The following is a 14886-nucleotide window of genomic DNA, read 5'->3' on the forward strand; positions in this document are numbered from 1 at the left end:
TGGGACTTGGCTTTGCTGAGTCAATTCTCCAAGATCCTCATGGTTTCCTCTCTGTCATCTTCTAAATGGATATTAGGAAAACTCTAACTGGCACGTCCAAATAATAGGAAGCATATAGAAAAATGTAGAAATAATACTGTTGTACATAAATAGAAAATAAGAAGCAGGGAATGTAGAGAAGCCAAGTGTGTGGGGGAGGGAGGAATGGAGTCAAAGAACTGGAAAGAATAGCTGGAAAAGACCTGTGGAAGTGACTCCTTTGAGAGGACAGCTATTAAAAACCAAGGAGGTTCTGATACATTTATTATAAAAGTGACTAATAGAACCCCTTGATAAGTATTCAACATCTAGGATAAAATATCTTTAATGTATATGAAGAAAGCCACAGAAAAGTTGTAAAAATCAGACATTTATTTTTAGATCGGCTAATTAACTAAAAAGACTTATGCTCCTGTTTAAGCTGATGTATAATTAAGGTAGCAAAGTACAAAGAATTTGTTCTTGGAGCTAAATTAGAATGTAGGAGGAAAAACCTGGGAATTTTTAGCTATTCTGCATTAAAAATGTAAACCTTTGAAAGCATGATCGCATCTTCCAAAAAGTCATTGAGCAGCTATAATAGGCAAGGTGCTGTGATAGGTGCTCTGGGGGATATAAGACAAATTTCTCTCCACGGGTTTTAACAATCTGACAATCCAGTTCCACGAGAGTCCAATAGTTTCTGACACCGGTTCTCTTAGATCTTACCGACAGGTGATAGTACAGAGTTGCCTGCAATGCCATCTAGGACTTCTATTTTAAAATAGTGAGTGCTAGGAACAGTGAACACACCTTCATGGTTTTTAAAGTGATGTAGAGTCATCAGATGAGCTGGGGATCATACCAGTCTAGAATAGAGTCGTGCTCTGAGGACCGACGGGGCATGTAGCAGACAGTTTGATGTCGCTGCCCATGGCTTTGAACTGTTCTGCTTGGTCATCACCAAGCATTATTGGTTGCTCTTTAATGAACTCTACTTCTAAGATTAAGGAATGTGTCAATGTTCAGTGTTAAACACCAGCCTTCACTAAACCGCTATGAAGAAGGTGCTCATATTTTATGGATGGTTGAAGTATATGAGATAGAGAAGACTGAAGAAGTCTGTGAGCGCTTAAGATTCAGACCCAAGTATTGCTGTTCTGTAGGGCCATACACTTTTATCTGAATCGTGAAGTCCAAAAGTTCTGAAAATAGAATTTTAAGTTTTGGTGCCCCACTTATTCTTTGGTAGAATCTAATTTGAGCTTATTTAAATAATAGACTTTAATCTATTTAATGTAAATGTTCATATATTTCACTGTAACTATATTGTATCTGTATAGCATTCCATATCACATCAGAATCGCATAGATTCTTTACTTTTTAAAAGGTGGAAAAACTTTCAATTCTGGACCATCTAGTCCCATGGGTTTTAGAGGAGAGACATGGACCTGGTGGTTAGCTCTTGCTTGTTATAGCCTTTTCTTCATCCTACCCTGTTCTTATAATCTGTTGCTCCTAACCAGCTAGAGACTGGGAAATTTTAGCATGTAAGCTTTTACTACCCTCCCCCCACCCCAAAGCTCCTCAGGGTTTTAAAGTTTTTGGTTCTACTGATAGTCACAATTCCAGCTATCAATACAGGGATGTTTTATTTCTTCCCCATTCCAGAGCTTTCTTCCCCTTGTGAAGGAATTATTAATAATCTTTGTTAAAGATGGTATGGTTTGAATGGAACTAGAATGGCCCTGCTGGAGGTAGTATGTCACTAGGGGCATGCTTTGGAGTTTTAAAAGCCCCTGCTGTTCCCAGTGGCTCCCTCATCTTAGCTGCCTGGAAGTCAGTATTCTGCTAGCAGCCCTCAGATGAAGATGTAGAACTCTTAGCTCCTCCTACACCATGTTTGCCTGGATGCTGCCATGCCCTGCCTTAATGATAATGGACTGAACCTCTGAACCTGTAAGCCAGCCCCATAGAAGTGAGTACAGCAGCAGGCACATATGGCACTGGAACAGAAGCTGAGACTCACATCTTTTTTTTTATGTTTTTTTTTATTGGGTATTTTCTTCATTTACATTTCCAATGCTATCCCAAAAGTCCCCCACACGCTCCCCTACCCACTCTCCCACCCACCCACTCCCACTTCTTGGCCCTGTCGTTCCCCTGTACTGAGGCATATAAAGTTTGCACGACCAATGGGCCTCTCTTTCCACTGATGGCCGACAAGGCGATCTTCTGATTCATATGCAGTTAGAGACACGAGCTCCAGGGGGTACTGGTTAGTTCATATTGTTGTTCCACCTATAGGGTTGCAGATCCCTTTAGTTCCTTGGATACTTTCTCTAGCTCCTCCATTGGGGGCCCTCTGATCCATCCAATAACTGACTGTGAGCATCCACATCTGTGTTTGCTAGGCCCCGGCATAGTCTCACAAGAGACAGCTATATCTGGGTCCTTTCAGCAAAATCTTGCTAGTGTGTGGAATGGTGTCGGTGTTTGGAAGCTGATTATGGGATGGGTCCCCGGATATGGCAGTCTCTAGATGGTCCATCCTTTCGTCTCAGCTCCAAACTTTGTCTTTGTAACTCCTTCCATGGGTGTTTTGTTCCCAATTCTAAGAAGGGGCAAAGTGAGACTCACATCTTGATCCACAAACCCAAGGCAGAATGAGTGTCTTAAAGCCCACACCCACAGTGACACACCTACTCCAACAGGGCCACACCTTCTAATAGTGCCACTACCTGGGCGGAGGATATACAAACCATCACAAACCATAAGCCCCAAATTAACTGCTTTCATTTAGAAGTTGCTTTGGTCATGCCATTTTTATCATAGCACTGCAAAAGTAACTAAGACAGATGGTAGGGAACTGTTCATGAGTGACCACTGCAGGGAGATTTTATAGTAGGGGAGAGAGATTGGGCTCAGCTCTCAATGCACCATGGACAAGTGGAGATTTATAGCTCAGGAACAGTGTTATGTGTGTATGCCTGGGGAAAGGGCCCCTGGCCAGAAAATTACTAGGAGGGATCAGTGCTTGGGGAGGCTCTTACTAGAGCAAATAGACCCCTGCAGAAAACTGTCTGGAATGTTTAGATACTTAGAATAGGGAGTGAGGAATTTGATCAGTACCAAGGGAAACCAGACTCTTGCTAAAGGCAAAGGACTTTTGCTAAAATGGCATGCAAGATTCTTGTTACAACTGTTCTAAGCAAGTCAACATAGAGCGCAAGGTTGAGCTGTTCAGAGAGGTTTCAGAGGAAGCTTGATTGAAAGCTGGTCTTCAGTAGCCCACAGTGACTTTTTTTTGTGTGCTTAAACCAGTGTATTTTTACCAGAATCTAGAGTATTTCTTCTGTCCTGTAAAAACCCAGATTTATATTTTAACTTAAAATAGATTAAAGTCTATTATTTAAATCAGCTCAAATTAGATTCTACCAAAGAATAAGTGGGGCACCAAAACTTAAAATTCTTAATAGTAGGTCCAATACAATTAACTATGGCAATACTAGTATCTTTGGCATATGAAATTAAAATTATATGGATCAATAGGAGCAATATATTTTTGAAGCAAAACTACCAAAATCAGCTTGGTAAAGTAGCTGTTGGCTGCTGTTTCTGGAGTATTATACCCCTTCCCCTCTTACCTGGGAACTAATGTATATGCATCAGAGTGCTAAGGGTGAGTGAAAGAATCGTTAGGGATTTTCCTACCAAAGACCTTCAGTATACTCATGGCGAATGAAGACAACAATGATTTGAGAGCAGTCTTTCATTCTAATTTGTTTAAATATGGAAATGGGGTCCAGGTTGGTGAGGAAGAAAAGAGCCACAGATGACTTTCAAGAATGACTCTTTTTCCCAGGCTTTATTTTGTAGAAAGGAAAGGGAGAAGTCAGAAAGTGGATGGAAGCATTAGAAATACCATGTGTGTGAACCTTTCAGTTGCTGCCTTTTTTTATACAGGGAAAACTTAGGAGAGTTTGGAAGGCAATGTTTAGAAAGCTTCCCTCCCTTGTGTCTGGTCTTGACTCATTCCAGAATAGCTTCCAGGGAGTGGAGCATCAGGGAGGCCTAGCCAGTGCCAGGGAGACAGGATAGACCCCCGAGAACCACAGAGTGGAGGACCACGGTTATGTGTGGGTTACATGTTGCCTTTACAAAGATTGACCCCCGCCTTCAAGATTAGGGTAGCTAAAGTTAAGAGGCGTAACATTGCAAGCTTTTGAGACGTATTAGTTGTGTGACTTAGAGCTGCTCGTTTGGAATCACAGAGTTTCTGCTTCCAGGATGGCAGAGCCATGTGTTTCTTTACATGGGAAGAAAACTCGGAACAAATGCTTGGTATGCAATAGGCATATTTACAGAAGAAACGGATCATGTTGCCTCCCAGAAAACCACTATGAACAATAGTAGATTTCCATATCATATTGTTCTGTACTTGGCAATTTCCATACAGTGTTTATTTGAAAGCAAACTCAAATTATATCCCAGGTCACTTTTATGTTGTGGCAGGCAACACTAGGTACCTATTTGTGTTAAGAAAAAAACTGCTTTCAAAGTTGCCTTTTGGAATAAATGTTCTTTTTCGTTTCTAATTAAGCTGTGTTCTTAAACTTGTTATTTTGGAGAATGAAAATTTAACTAGACATCATTATATTACTTAATTTCCTTTTTCTTTTTCTAATTCTGTGAACATGAGAGCATTTTATGTCTCTAGATGTTAATTTTATGGAATTTTTTCATCTCTTAATAGGAAGGGATAATGCATGTGAAAAAACTTCATATATGTTTCTGCGCAAGGAACTTCCTGTGCGACTGGCTAACACCATGAGAGAGGTTAATCTCTTGCCGGATAACTTGTTGAACCGCCCTTCCGTGGGATTAGTTCAGAGTTGGTAAGTAAATGCTGCGAACAGTTCAGCACTGGAAGCATTTTGCACAGAAGTGTACAAACTGTCTGTCTGGAATGAGGCTTTCAGGATAGCTGGGGTTTCCTTGCACTTACAAGCTTTCAGCTATTTGTTTAATAATTTTAATGTAAATATCTTGAACCATAAGATACTTCCTGAACCTTTCATTTTTTCTTGTTATAGACATGATTGCTCATTGAAAAAAAATTAGAGAATAAAATGAAGGAATGACGTTACAGTGACCAGTATCAGTGGACCTACTTTGATTTAAAGGAAGAAATTGAGGCAGTGTCTCTTGTATCCCAGACTGGCCGTGAATTCCATTTGTAGCCTAGGTGTCCTTTGCACATCTGATCTTCTTGCCTCCTGAGTGCTGAGAGCACACTCGTGTGCCACCATGTCCAGTTACTGGGGATTGAAGCAGGGCTTTGACAACAGAGGCAAAGCAAGCACTCCTAATTGAGCTATGTGCCTAACCCATTTGCCCTCCTTTGGATAGAGAGATGTTTTCAACCTTTAGTAAGTCTCAGCCTTGCCTCTTTTATTTTTGTTTTCAAGATCTTTCATGAAGGAAATACTTTTTAGACTAAGTCCTTTACAAGGGAACCTCACGTGAAAAAAACCAATCATCTCCATGCTGTGCTGTGTCTGCTCTATGCAAGATCTTAAAGCAAAGTTAAATCAGTCAGAGCTCTGACTGTAAAGCATGCATTCTCTGTCAGAGGAAGTGGAGTCTGTGATGATCCCCCACCCGCCATGAGGTCACTGAGTGGGAGGCTGGAAGAAAAGGTGGCATGTTTTTAGACAGAGATTTGCATGTTTGGTCTACTCTGCTATAAAAAGCATGGTGGAAGCATGTGGAGAAACCTGGAGGACTGTAAGGACAAGGAGGCACACTGTTGCTAATCAGGAACAGTGTTGAGAACAAAAAAGGGGCAGAAAACGCTAGCCGTGGCCTTGTACTGTTACTTGATGGGTGGGTGGAGTTGACTCGTGCAGAGGACCGTCTTAAGAAATCACCAGCTTAAGAAAACTAGCTCACATTCAGAGGGTTTGTAGTGGCTTGGCTTCTGATAAAGAATGAAGAATTCAATGGCCATTCCTGAAGAATAAGTTTTTGTGAAAAGCACTGTTTTATGCGGTAACCTTGCATGGATTAGGGGTTGACCTAATTTAGATGACAGGGAATGAAGAAGTGATAGCTCACATATAGAAAAGCTGGAGTCGCCAGGCAGTGGTGGCACACGCCTTTAATCCCAGCACTTGGGAGGCAGGGGCAGGCGGATTTCTGAGTTCAAGGCCAACCTGGTCTACAGAGTGAGTTCCAGGACAGCTAGGGGTATACAGAGAAACCCTGGCTCGAAAAAACAAAAAAAAAAGAAAGAAAGAAAAAAAAGAAAAAGAAAAAAGAAAGAAAAAGAAAAAAAAAAGAAAAGCTGGAGTCGAGTGAGCCATGCATTTTGATGGACTTGCACCATCAGAATTAAGGACACAGATTTATGGTATATAGCTGAATAAGGTGGTAAGTTTAGCTGTTCTAGGTAGGGAGACTCTGTAGGCAAACAGTCTCAGGCTGTACATACCTGGGAGGAGGAAACTTGAGCTGTAGATAGTATAAGTCACTGTCAGGGACACTATGATGAAGGTCCTCTTCGGTAGGCAAAGTCATGTCCTTTGATCCATTAGGTTGGAGCAATTAACCAGTTTCCATTGCTTATGCAGCAGTTACTTCAGGAACTTCAAAGTAAATTACTGCCTCCAACTGTTTTCCAACATGAGGCAACTCTGATTCTCCAGAGCCCAGCTGAGTGTTCAGCAACTCTGTTCAGTCCTGATACTAAGTATCTGAAGTCAGCACAGGCCCCACAATGTCAGAGCTCAGTCTCCAGAGACTGAAGCCATACATTATGTGTCAACTGCAAGTCCTGGATCTATCCATGCCTTTGACTGACTGATGCAAGTGACTGGCTGTACATTGAGTTTCCATGGCCCTCTTCTGAGGTTTGATAATTGGCTAAAGTGGATCACAGAATTCAGGAAAGCACTTTGTTTATATTTGCAGGTGCATTGGAAAAGAAACAGCAAAATGGAAGAAATATATCAGACAAGGTGTTGGTGTGGCTTTGTAGCATCCATACCCTCCCTGAGTGTGCTCTGTTGGCACCTCCAGGGGTTCAGTACAAAGCCTTCAGCATCTCCTAATTCGGGAGTTTTTATAGAGCTTCATTTTCAGTCCTCATGCCTCCACAGAGGTTGGGAGTAGACTAAAAGTTTGAGCTCTCTAGTTACTTGCTCATTGTTTTGATCAAGATCATGTTGACACTGTGTAGAGCCCCACTCTAAGTGAACTTATTAGAATAACTCAAATGTGAGCAGTAGGTGCTTCTTCTGAGTAACAAGAGATACTCCTGTCATTCTGGAACTTTAAGGCTTAGGAACTGTACCAGGAAGCAGGAGTAAATACTAAGTTTATTTTTGTGTTATTCATATAACACTGGCAAAGTGAAGTATAGACTCAGATTACAGTGTTAAACCTTCCTTTGTATCCTCTGCATTGTCCGTGTCTACTTCAGACTGTGCATGCCATTTCTTTTTGTTCGTATACATTCTATTTTGAAAACAATAATTTCCTACTTAAGAATTACAAGACTAGTCGAAAGAATTGTCATATACCTTCATCTAGCTTCACCGATAACATTTGACTATATTTGCTCTTTCATAATTCATGTTTATCTCCTCTCTCCCACATTGAATGGGGAGAGAGAATATGAATATATGTGTGCATGTATATATGTATATAATATGACATACACATATGAATGAGAGAAATGTAAACATCGTCAGGATCCAAATGGAATTGGTAGAGCTCGGGAGTTACTAAGGACAATTTCTTTTGCATGGTTATTACCATTAGTGACTAGCATGAGCTTCTAGGTCTACACGTTCATACGGAGGCTCTTGCAACCTTATGACATCTGTAAGACCATCCGGTCAGCAAGTCTTCAACCTCCAGAACATTCTACCCTTGGTATTAATCATTAGAATCGACAGTTCTTGATTTCAACGATCTGGTGTGATCATCTTTCTTTAGAAGTCCCCTTGCCTTGGGCCTTTTCTTTTTCCTTCTTTAATCATATATTACTAACCATGCCTTAGGTATTAAAGAAGCAGCAAGATGAATAAAACAACATCCCTGTTTAACAAGGAACCATTAGAAAAGAAAGGATAAGCTGGTAAGGGGAGTAGAAAAGGAAGTGTGTTGACACAGGAGGGATTTTAAAAGTGTAGTCACGGAATCTACAAGGAGGTGCTCTTTTGAACACACGTGTGGCTTCCTGTAGCATGTTCTTTTTCTTTGAAAATGCTCTTTCCAAATAAATATCAGTAGTATTTGAGGATATAGTTCAGATTGTTCCTTTTATTGGTTGACATCATACAAAAATTCATTGCTTTTCCTGAAACATTTGAATTGATGTTGACATTACGTTCCTTTGCCCCCAAATAACTTTAACACGCATCTCTGGGGATAACTCTTAGAAAACCATGATATAAATATTCACATTTAGAAGTTTGTCATTGATCTAGTAATGTTTCCTAATAGGTAGTGCTTGTTATTATTTTACTAATTGTCTTAATGATCCTTTTTTAAAAAATTGCCAGGCGTGGTGGCACACGCCTTTAATCCCAGCACTTGGGAGGCAAAGGCAGGCAAAGTTCGAGGCCAGCCTGATCTACAGAATGAGTTCCAGGACAGCCAGGGCTACACAGAAAAAACCCTGTCTCGAAAACAAACCAAAAAAAAAATTGACTTGATTTAAGAATCCATCTTAGGATCATGTATTTATTTATGTGATCCAGTCATTTGCTTTTAAAAGTGACTTGCGTGTGAAACAGGGACTCCACTGTTCTCTTGGTCACCCTGTAGCCTTCCCGTTTTCTTTTCATGCTACAAATCTTAGTATGATCTTGGATTCTTCTGCATTTATAACTTTTCTCTTTAAAGGATTACTGCTTTGGGAAAAGGTTGGAGGCCCGCCTAACTTGCTCATGTGTGGCACATCTTATTAAGACTTAAGGATTTTATAATATACACAGTTTTTTCTTGTATTGGCCTTTATTGAAAACTTATCATGATCAATTTAGAATCTTTTCCTGATGTGCATTTCTCTAGTACATACTGATGAAGTTAATTTTACTGTAAGAAATAGCCTTCTTGTATTCTTGGTGTATGCTTCAGGATCAAACCAGAGTACTTCTTAAAATTTTGTGATCTTTTTGCCAAATGTGGTGTGTATGCCTTTAATCCCCGAATTTAGGAGTTAGTAGCTGATAGATTTCTATGAGTGTAAGGTAATTCTGGTCCTCATATTGACTTCTAGGCCAGCCAAGGCTATCTAGTGAGACCCTGTTTCAAGAAAAATTTATGTACTTTTGGAGTAATCAAATTGTACACTTGGAGTATGAGTTAGGATGCATTTGTAATGACAGACAGTACAGCTGAACCTGGCTTGTACAACCAGAAGGGCCAGTCATTGGATGAGTTCTTCCTATTAGTTTGAATCAGAGACATGCAAAGCTATGAGAGCTATGCTTTTTGACAGTGTTGGCTTTGTTTTCAGGTGAGCTTCCTTCCAGGTGGAAGACTGGCTGTAGAAGTTGCAGATCTCATACACTATACCAAAGCAGAGAAGTCATTATGCTTAGAAACCTCCAGCAAGTCTTCTGTGTATTTCTTTCAGTTTGAATTGAAGCCCTAGACCTGTTCCTGAGTCAATGCCTGTGTTCAGGGATGCACTTGGTTCTTAGTCTTAGCTATGGACTGTGGGACTAAAGAGTAATTATTGATGAGAGAGAAGGGCTCTTCCAGAGAAAGATGGGGCCACCTACATGCTCTGGAGGAATCAACTCAGCCTGAAGCCCTTAAGCTGCATATAGGAGTGGAGTAAAGGCTGAGTGAGGCGGGGAAGGGAGCTAGACAGGTAGCTCATGTGCTGACTTGTCTTTTCTAGGTACATGCAGAGCTTCCTTGAACTTTTAGAATATGAAAACAAGAGCCCAGAAGACCCACGAGTTTTGGATAAGTAAGTATGATGCCAATTACATGAAAGTAAAAATACCTCGGCAAGAGAACATGGAACTCATGTTAAAACGAAAGAGTTATAATTTAGGGCTATGAGATGGCTCAGTAGTTAAAGTGCTTACTGAACAAGTGTGCAGACCTGAGTTTGGGTCTGCAGTTGTCAATTGGGTACTGGGCAGGCATGACAGCCTGCCTGTAATCCTAGTGGTTGGAAGTCACCCTGGGGATCCCCAGAGAAGCTGCCTAGCTAAACGTCCTGAGTAAGCGAGCTCTAGATTCAAATGAGAGACCCTGTTTTGATAAATGAGGTAGAGAGTGAATGAGGAAGACAACTGATGCTAACCTGGCATCCTCATGTGTGCGTGTACATTTGTGTGCTCAAGTTTTAACATGAATACTCCCACACACACTACACACACATTTGAGAACACAAATAACTGGAATTTAGACAAAGGTTTTAATTTTCTTGTGGGTAATAAACATAGTTGTTGTTTTATTAAAACTTAAGAATTTAGCATAGTTCACAAAGAACAATGAAACTTCAATTAATGCTTCTTGACCCAATTCTTAATATATGTAGTCAAGGTAAACTAGACGGCAGCTTACTATAAGCATTGTAGGGAATGTTCCATCTAGTGGTAGTTTTAAGAATGCAATAGCCTCCATATATACAGGAATTATCTCCCTAATCCATCAACTTAAAATACTTTCTAAAGTACAATACTTTTTGAGCTTAGAAAATTGTAGTGATTTTGTTTTGGAGAAACGTAAAAGTGTGGTTTTTTTTTTTTTAATACACACACACACACAACTGTTGGATTCTATTGCTGTCACTGTTCACAAAGACTATGGAATTCTCATGTTACCAGAAAGTATTTCTGTTTTCTATTTTTGTTCTCCAGTAAACCATAACCTCAGCTGTGAGTAGAGATTTTTTCCCCCAAGAGAAATTAAGTATCTCCTTTACCCTAATTTCTTCCTGTTGGGGATATACACAGTGAATCCTCAGAGCAGTCCAGTTGTGCTGAGGACGTATGATCCTCACAGTCATGAGACAAACATGTAAGTGGCTTGGATGAGCTCCGTGAATAGAAGTAGGGAAGCACTATACCACACAACCAACCTTGGAGAGTTTTCACCCAGGAAATCTGGAGGTCAGAGGTGTGGGAGAATGTGCTCAAGGTTGTGACAGAGCTAGACCCGTGAGTCATTGTTCCGTTTTCATAGTATGCTGGTCCTCTGCAGTGTACCATACAGCCAGAAATGCTGCTTCAAGCCAGGAGAAGGGAGCTCAGGTTCAGTTGTATCTTATTTAATGGATCCGTGACTGTGAAAAGTACAAGCATTGGGTTCGAGCCACACATATAGTTGTTTCCTTGATACTAGCTAGCCACTGCTGTCTGTAACTCTATTTTTTTCAAACTCTGTTTTTAATGATGGTTCTTAAACACTTTAACCTCCCTTATAGCCCACCACCCACCAGAGGTAGTGGGAAAGAAAGGATATGGGGGAAGTGGGCCTGCTTAGAAAGGTTCTTTGGAGCAACTCTCATCTGTGTTGTCTGGAAATCAGCAGTTCAGTTCACAGGTCAGCAGGCAATGGGAGCTCGTAGACTCACAAACACTTCATGGATACACCGGTAATCCAGTTTGGTAGAGTTGGGTCAGCAACAGCAGTGACAGGACCTAGCAGAGACAGCCAGGCCTCAGCCTCGGCTCAGTCAGCAGGAGGGACCAACAGGAACACCAGGAGACATTCTCAGCTGTGCCTCTCTCAGGGAAGCGAACTGGTGGTGCACAAGTGCTGCACAGCAAGCTCAGCCTCCCTCTGTCACTGTCCAGTGAGTTCTTTTTATAACCTCCAAACATCACGTGTCTTCCAAGGCTTGTGCCTCAACACATGCACCCGTCTCAGCTGACAATCAGCCTGAGTCCAAGGAAGCAGGAAGCTGCAAGAAACTGCAGCACACCACCAGAAGGGTTTTTTGTTTTTGTTTTGGCTCATTTCTCTCTGTGGAGTCCCGACAAATGCAGCTCAACTACTCAGTATATGGTGAACCAATGCATTTGTGTCATTAGTAAAGAATCCTTCATCACCTGTCCTTTCACGTGCTTGCTTTAGCAGAACATCCTCTCTCCTGTGTCTGCTTCAGCTAAACATTCCTTCATGAGTCGGCTTTAGTCTTTCACACCTGTGTCCGCTTCAAGACACACTTTCACATAACACAATATAGCATAATTGACTTTCCAACGAACCCTTAAGGTTCCACATCAACTGTTATTTAACGTGTTGACATTAAATGGATTGAATCTAGGAGCTTTGTTTTCTTAAGTCATTAGTTGGGGACATTTGAAATTCTCAAAATGGAGCTAGCCTCTAGGTGTACACTTGAAGATAAAGATTTGGAGAAGTACACAATTATTAATTAATTGCTATGGTTTTTGTAGAGTCCCAACTCTAACATTTTTTTTTCATCAGGACCAATTTAAGTGAATGGACAGTGCTGAATCCAGTGTGTGCTAGGTCTTCATGGCAGTAGCTCTTAGTGAATTTCGATAACTTCCTGGCTTTATGCAGCTAGGTTGGAAAGTTGAGATTTGAGATGCCTCGTGCTGTTAGTAAAGGGAGGGGTGCAAGATGAGCGTGCATCCTGGTAACAGCCTTTTCTGTTCAGTGAGAACATATAAGTTCTGCCATATGTGGGGTCACTAGCTGGAGAGTCATTTATGTCAATCACATTGGTCCTCATGATGGAGATAGAAAAGCCCAGGAGGGTAGGGAGGTGTTCTGAGAATTCATCCATTTCAATAAGCCTCTTTCCTTCAGGTGAAGATGTTTCTGCACTATAATGAATTGTTTCATTTTACAGATACTTAATTGATAAATACATTGGAAAGAGGTACATGAAAATTTACCCATTGTAAAAATTTCTTGTGCATAATTGCAAACTTGGACTTTTTTGTTTTGTTTTGAAGAAGGGCTTCACTGTGGATTAGCCTGCCTATGCCTCCTGAGGGCTGTGATTAAAGGTGTGTGCCGCCAAGCCTGGCTAATTGTGAACTTCTAGTTTCAGAGTTTATTCATCTTTGCTTTCATTGTACGTAAATATTTGTTACAGAAAATTTTCATTGAGGAAAAAATAAGACGAGATAAGTAAAAGAAACTTATCCCAAAATCTCATTACTAGAGGACAGCCTCAGCTAACATTTTCTTCTGCCCTTTTCCCCTAAGCATTCATATTGTATGAGTGTGAAGTTTTTTGAGACAAGGATTCCCTATATAACCCTCATTGTCCTATAACTCACTCTGTAGACCAGGCTGGCCTCCAACTCACAGAGATCCACCTGCCTCTGCCTCTGCCTCTGCCTCTGCCTCTGCCTCTGCCTCTGCCTCTGCCTCTGCCTCTGCCTCTGCCTCTGCCTCTGCCTCTGCCTCCCAAGTGCTGGGATTTAAAGGTGGACACCACTGCTCAGCAAGTTTTGTGTTTACAATATAGTTCTTGGCCACTTACTAGTGGCCAGCAATTTCATAATACAGTCATGGATCACTCAATGTCAGATACCTTAGAGAAATGCTTCATGAAGAAAAATTGTTTATGTGAACACTGTAGAGTATCCTCATAGAAACATAAGAGGACTACAACCTTTCCAGGCGACATAATCTTTTAGGGACACTATTGTGTACAGTCTGTCACTGAAATGTTATTGTGTAGCATGTAGCTGTCAGTACTCTCTCACACACATATATGCACACACACATGCAAATTGTCTTGTTGGGTTGTTTGTTTGTTTTTGTTTTTGTTTTTTTGACACAGGGTTCCTGTGTAGTCCTGGCCATCCTGGAACTCACTCTGTAGACCAGGCTGGCTTCAAACTCAGATCTGCCTGCCTCTGCCTCCTGAGTGCTGGGATTAAAGGCCTGTGCCGCCACCACTTGGCACTTACTTATATTATTAATTATACAGATAGATCATGCTATTTGACCCACTAATGTTGGCTTTTATCCTGGTTTGTAGTTTTCAGTACCTTCTCCTGTGTGTGAGTCTATGATCCATTGCATAGGTGTTTGTGTCTGAGAGTACTGTGTCATGCTGTGGATGTGGAGATCAGATGACAGTGTTGGGTGCTGCTCTTTGCCTTCCGTTTCCAGGGATCCACAGTCAGGTCAGCAAACTTACACAGCACTGCATTTATGCAGCAAGTCACCTTGCTAGCACAGAGTGCTCTAAAAACAGCTTTTGTTTTCTCTTTCTCTTCCCACACCCGCATTCTCTGGGTATGATGTATGCGTGTGCGTGTGTGGAAAGCAGTTTTTAAAAACAGCTATTTACCTTGTCCACTTGTTTCCCTAGCGTTGATCCTAGAAGTGGAATTATCTTCTTTGGACTTCAGATATATTTGGTTAAATTGCCCTTAGAAAATGTTCCATTTAGCGCCCACACGCAACCTTCACTGGTTATTATTTGCCATTCTAATAAAGAATGTTTTCCTTTGCTTTTGTGCTGGTAAATTGATTGGCACTGTGCTTGCGTTTTCATAGATTTTCCCACTAAGATCCTTTCCCTGGTTTCCAGTGGGATGTTCATCTTCACTAAGTGTATGGGCTTTTATTTCTTCACTTACTCATCAATTCCCCAGTTATGTTCTTTGTTTCTTTGCATTGTATGTTTCTGCCCTTGGTAATAAGCCGAGAACAGCCGCCTTTATCCCAAAGGTATAGACTTAATTCAGCTGATTTTCTTTTATTATTTCTGTGATTTCACTCTTAACATTTTTGTCTTTTTAAAAAGAAATTAATTTTTGTGTATGTTTATATGGCTTATGTGTACATGTGTATGTGTGCACTGATGTGTACATGTGTATGTGTGTGTGCACT

General features: G+C 40.9%; 1 protein-coding gene across 2 annotated transcripts in view; it reads left to right on the forward strand.

Annotated features, from left to right (window-relative positions):
- The window catches only part of Pdk3 (pyruvate dehydrogenase kinase 3), a 68055-nt gene that overhangs the window by 14552 nt on the left and 38617 nt on the right, over window positions 1–14886 (forward strand). For both annotated transcript variants that reach the window (XM_021153143.2, XM_029473478.2), the window contains 2 exons: window positions 4775–4916; window positions 9941–10012. In XM_021153143.2, coding sequence (XP_021008802.1) covers window positions 4775–4916; window positions 9941–10012 — 214 coding nt within the window. The remainder of the gene's footprint in view (window positions 1–4774; window positions 4917–9940; window positions 10013–14886) is intronic.

Source organism: Mus caroli, unplaced genomic scaffold (assembly GCF_978045245.1).
Source record: "Mus caroli unplaced genomic scaffold, Mus_caroli_1 scaffold_5, whole genome shotgun sequence".
NCBI classification, from domain to species: domain Eukaryota; kingdom Metazoa; phylum Chordata; class Mammalia; order Rodentia; family Muridae; genus Mus; species Mus caroli.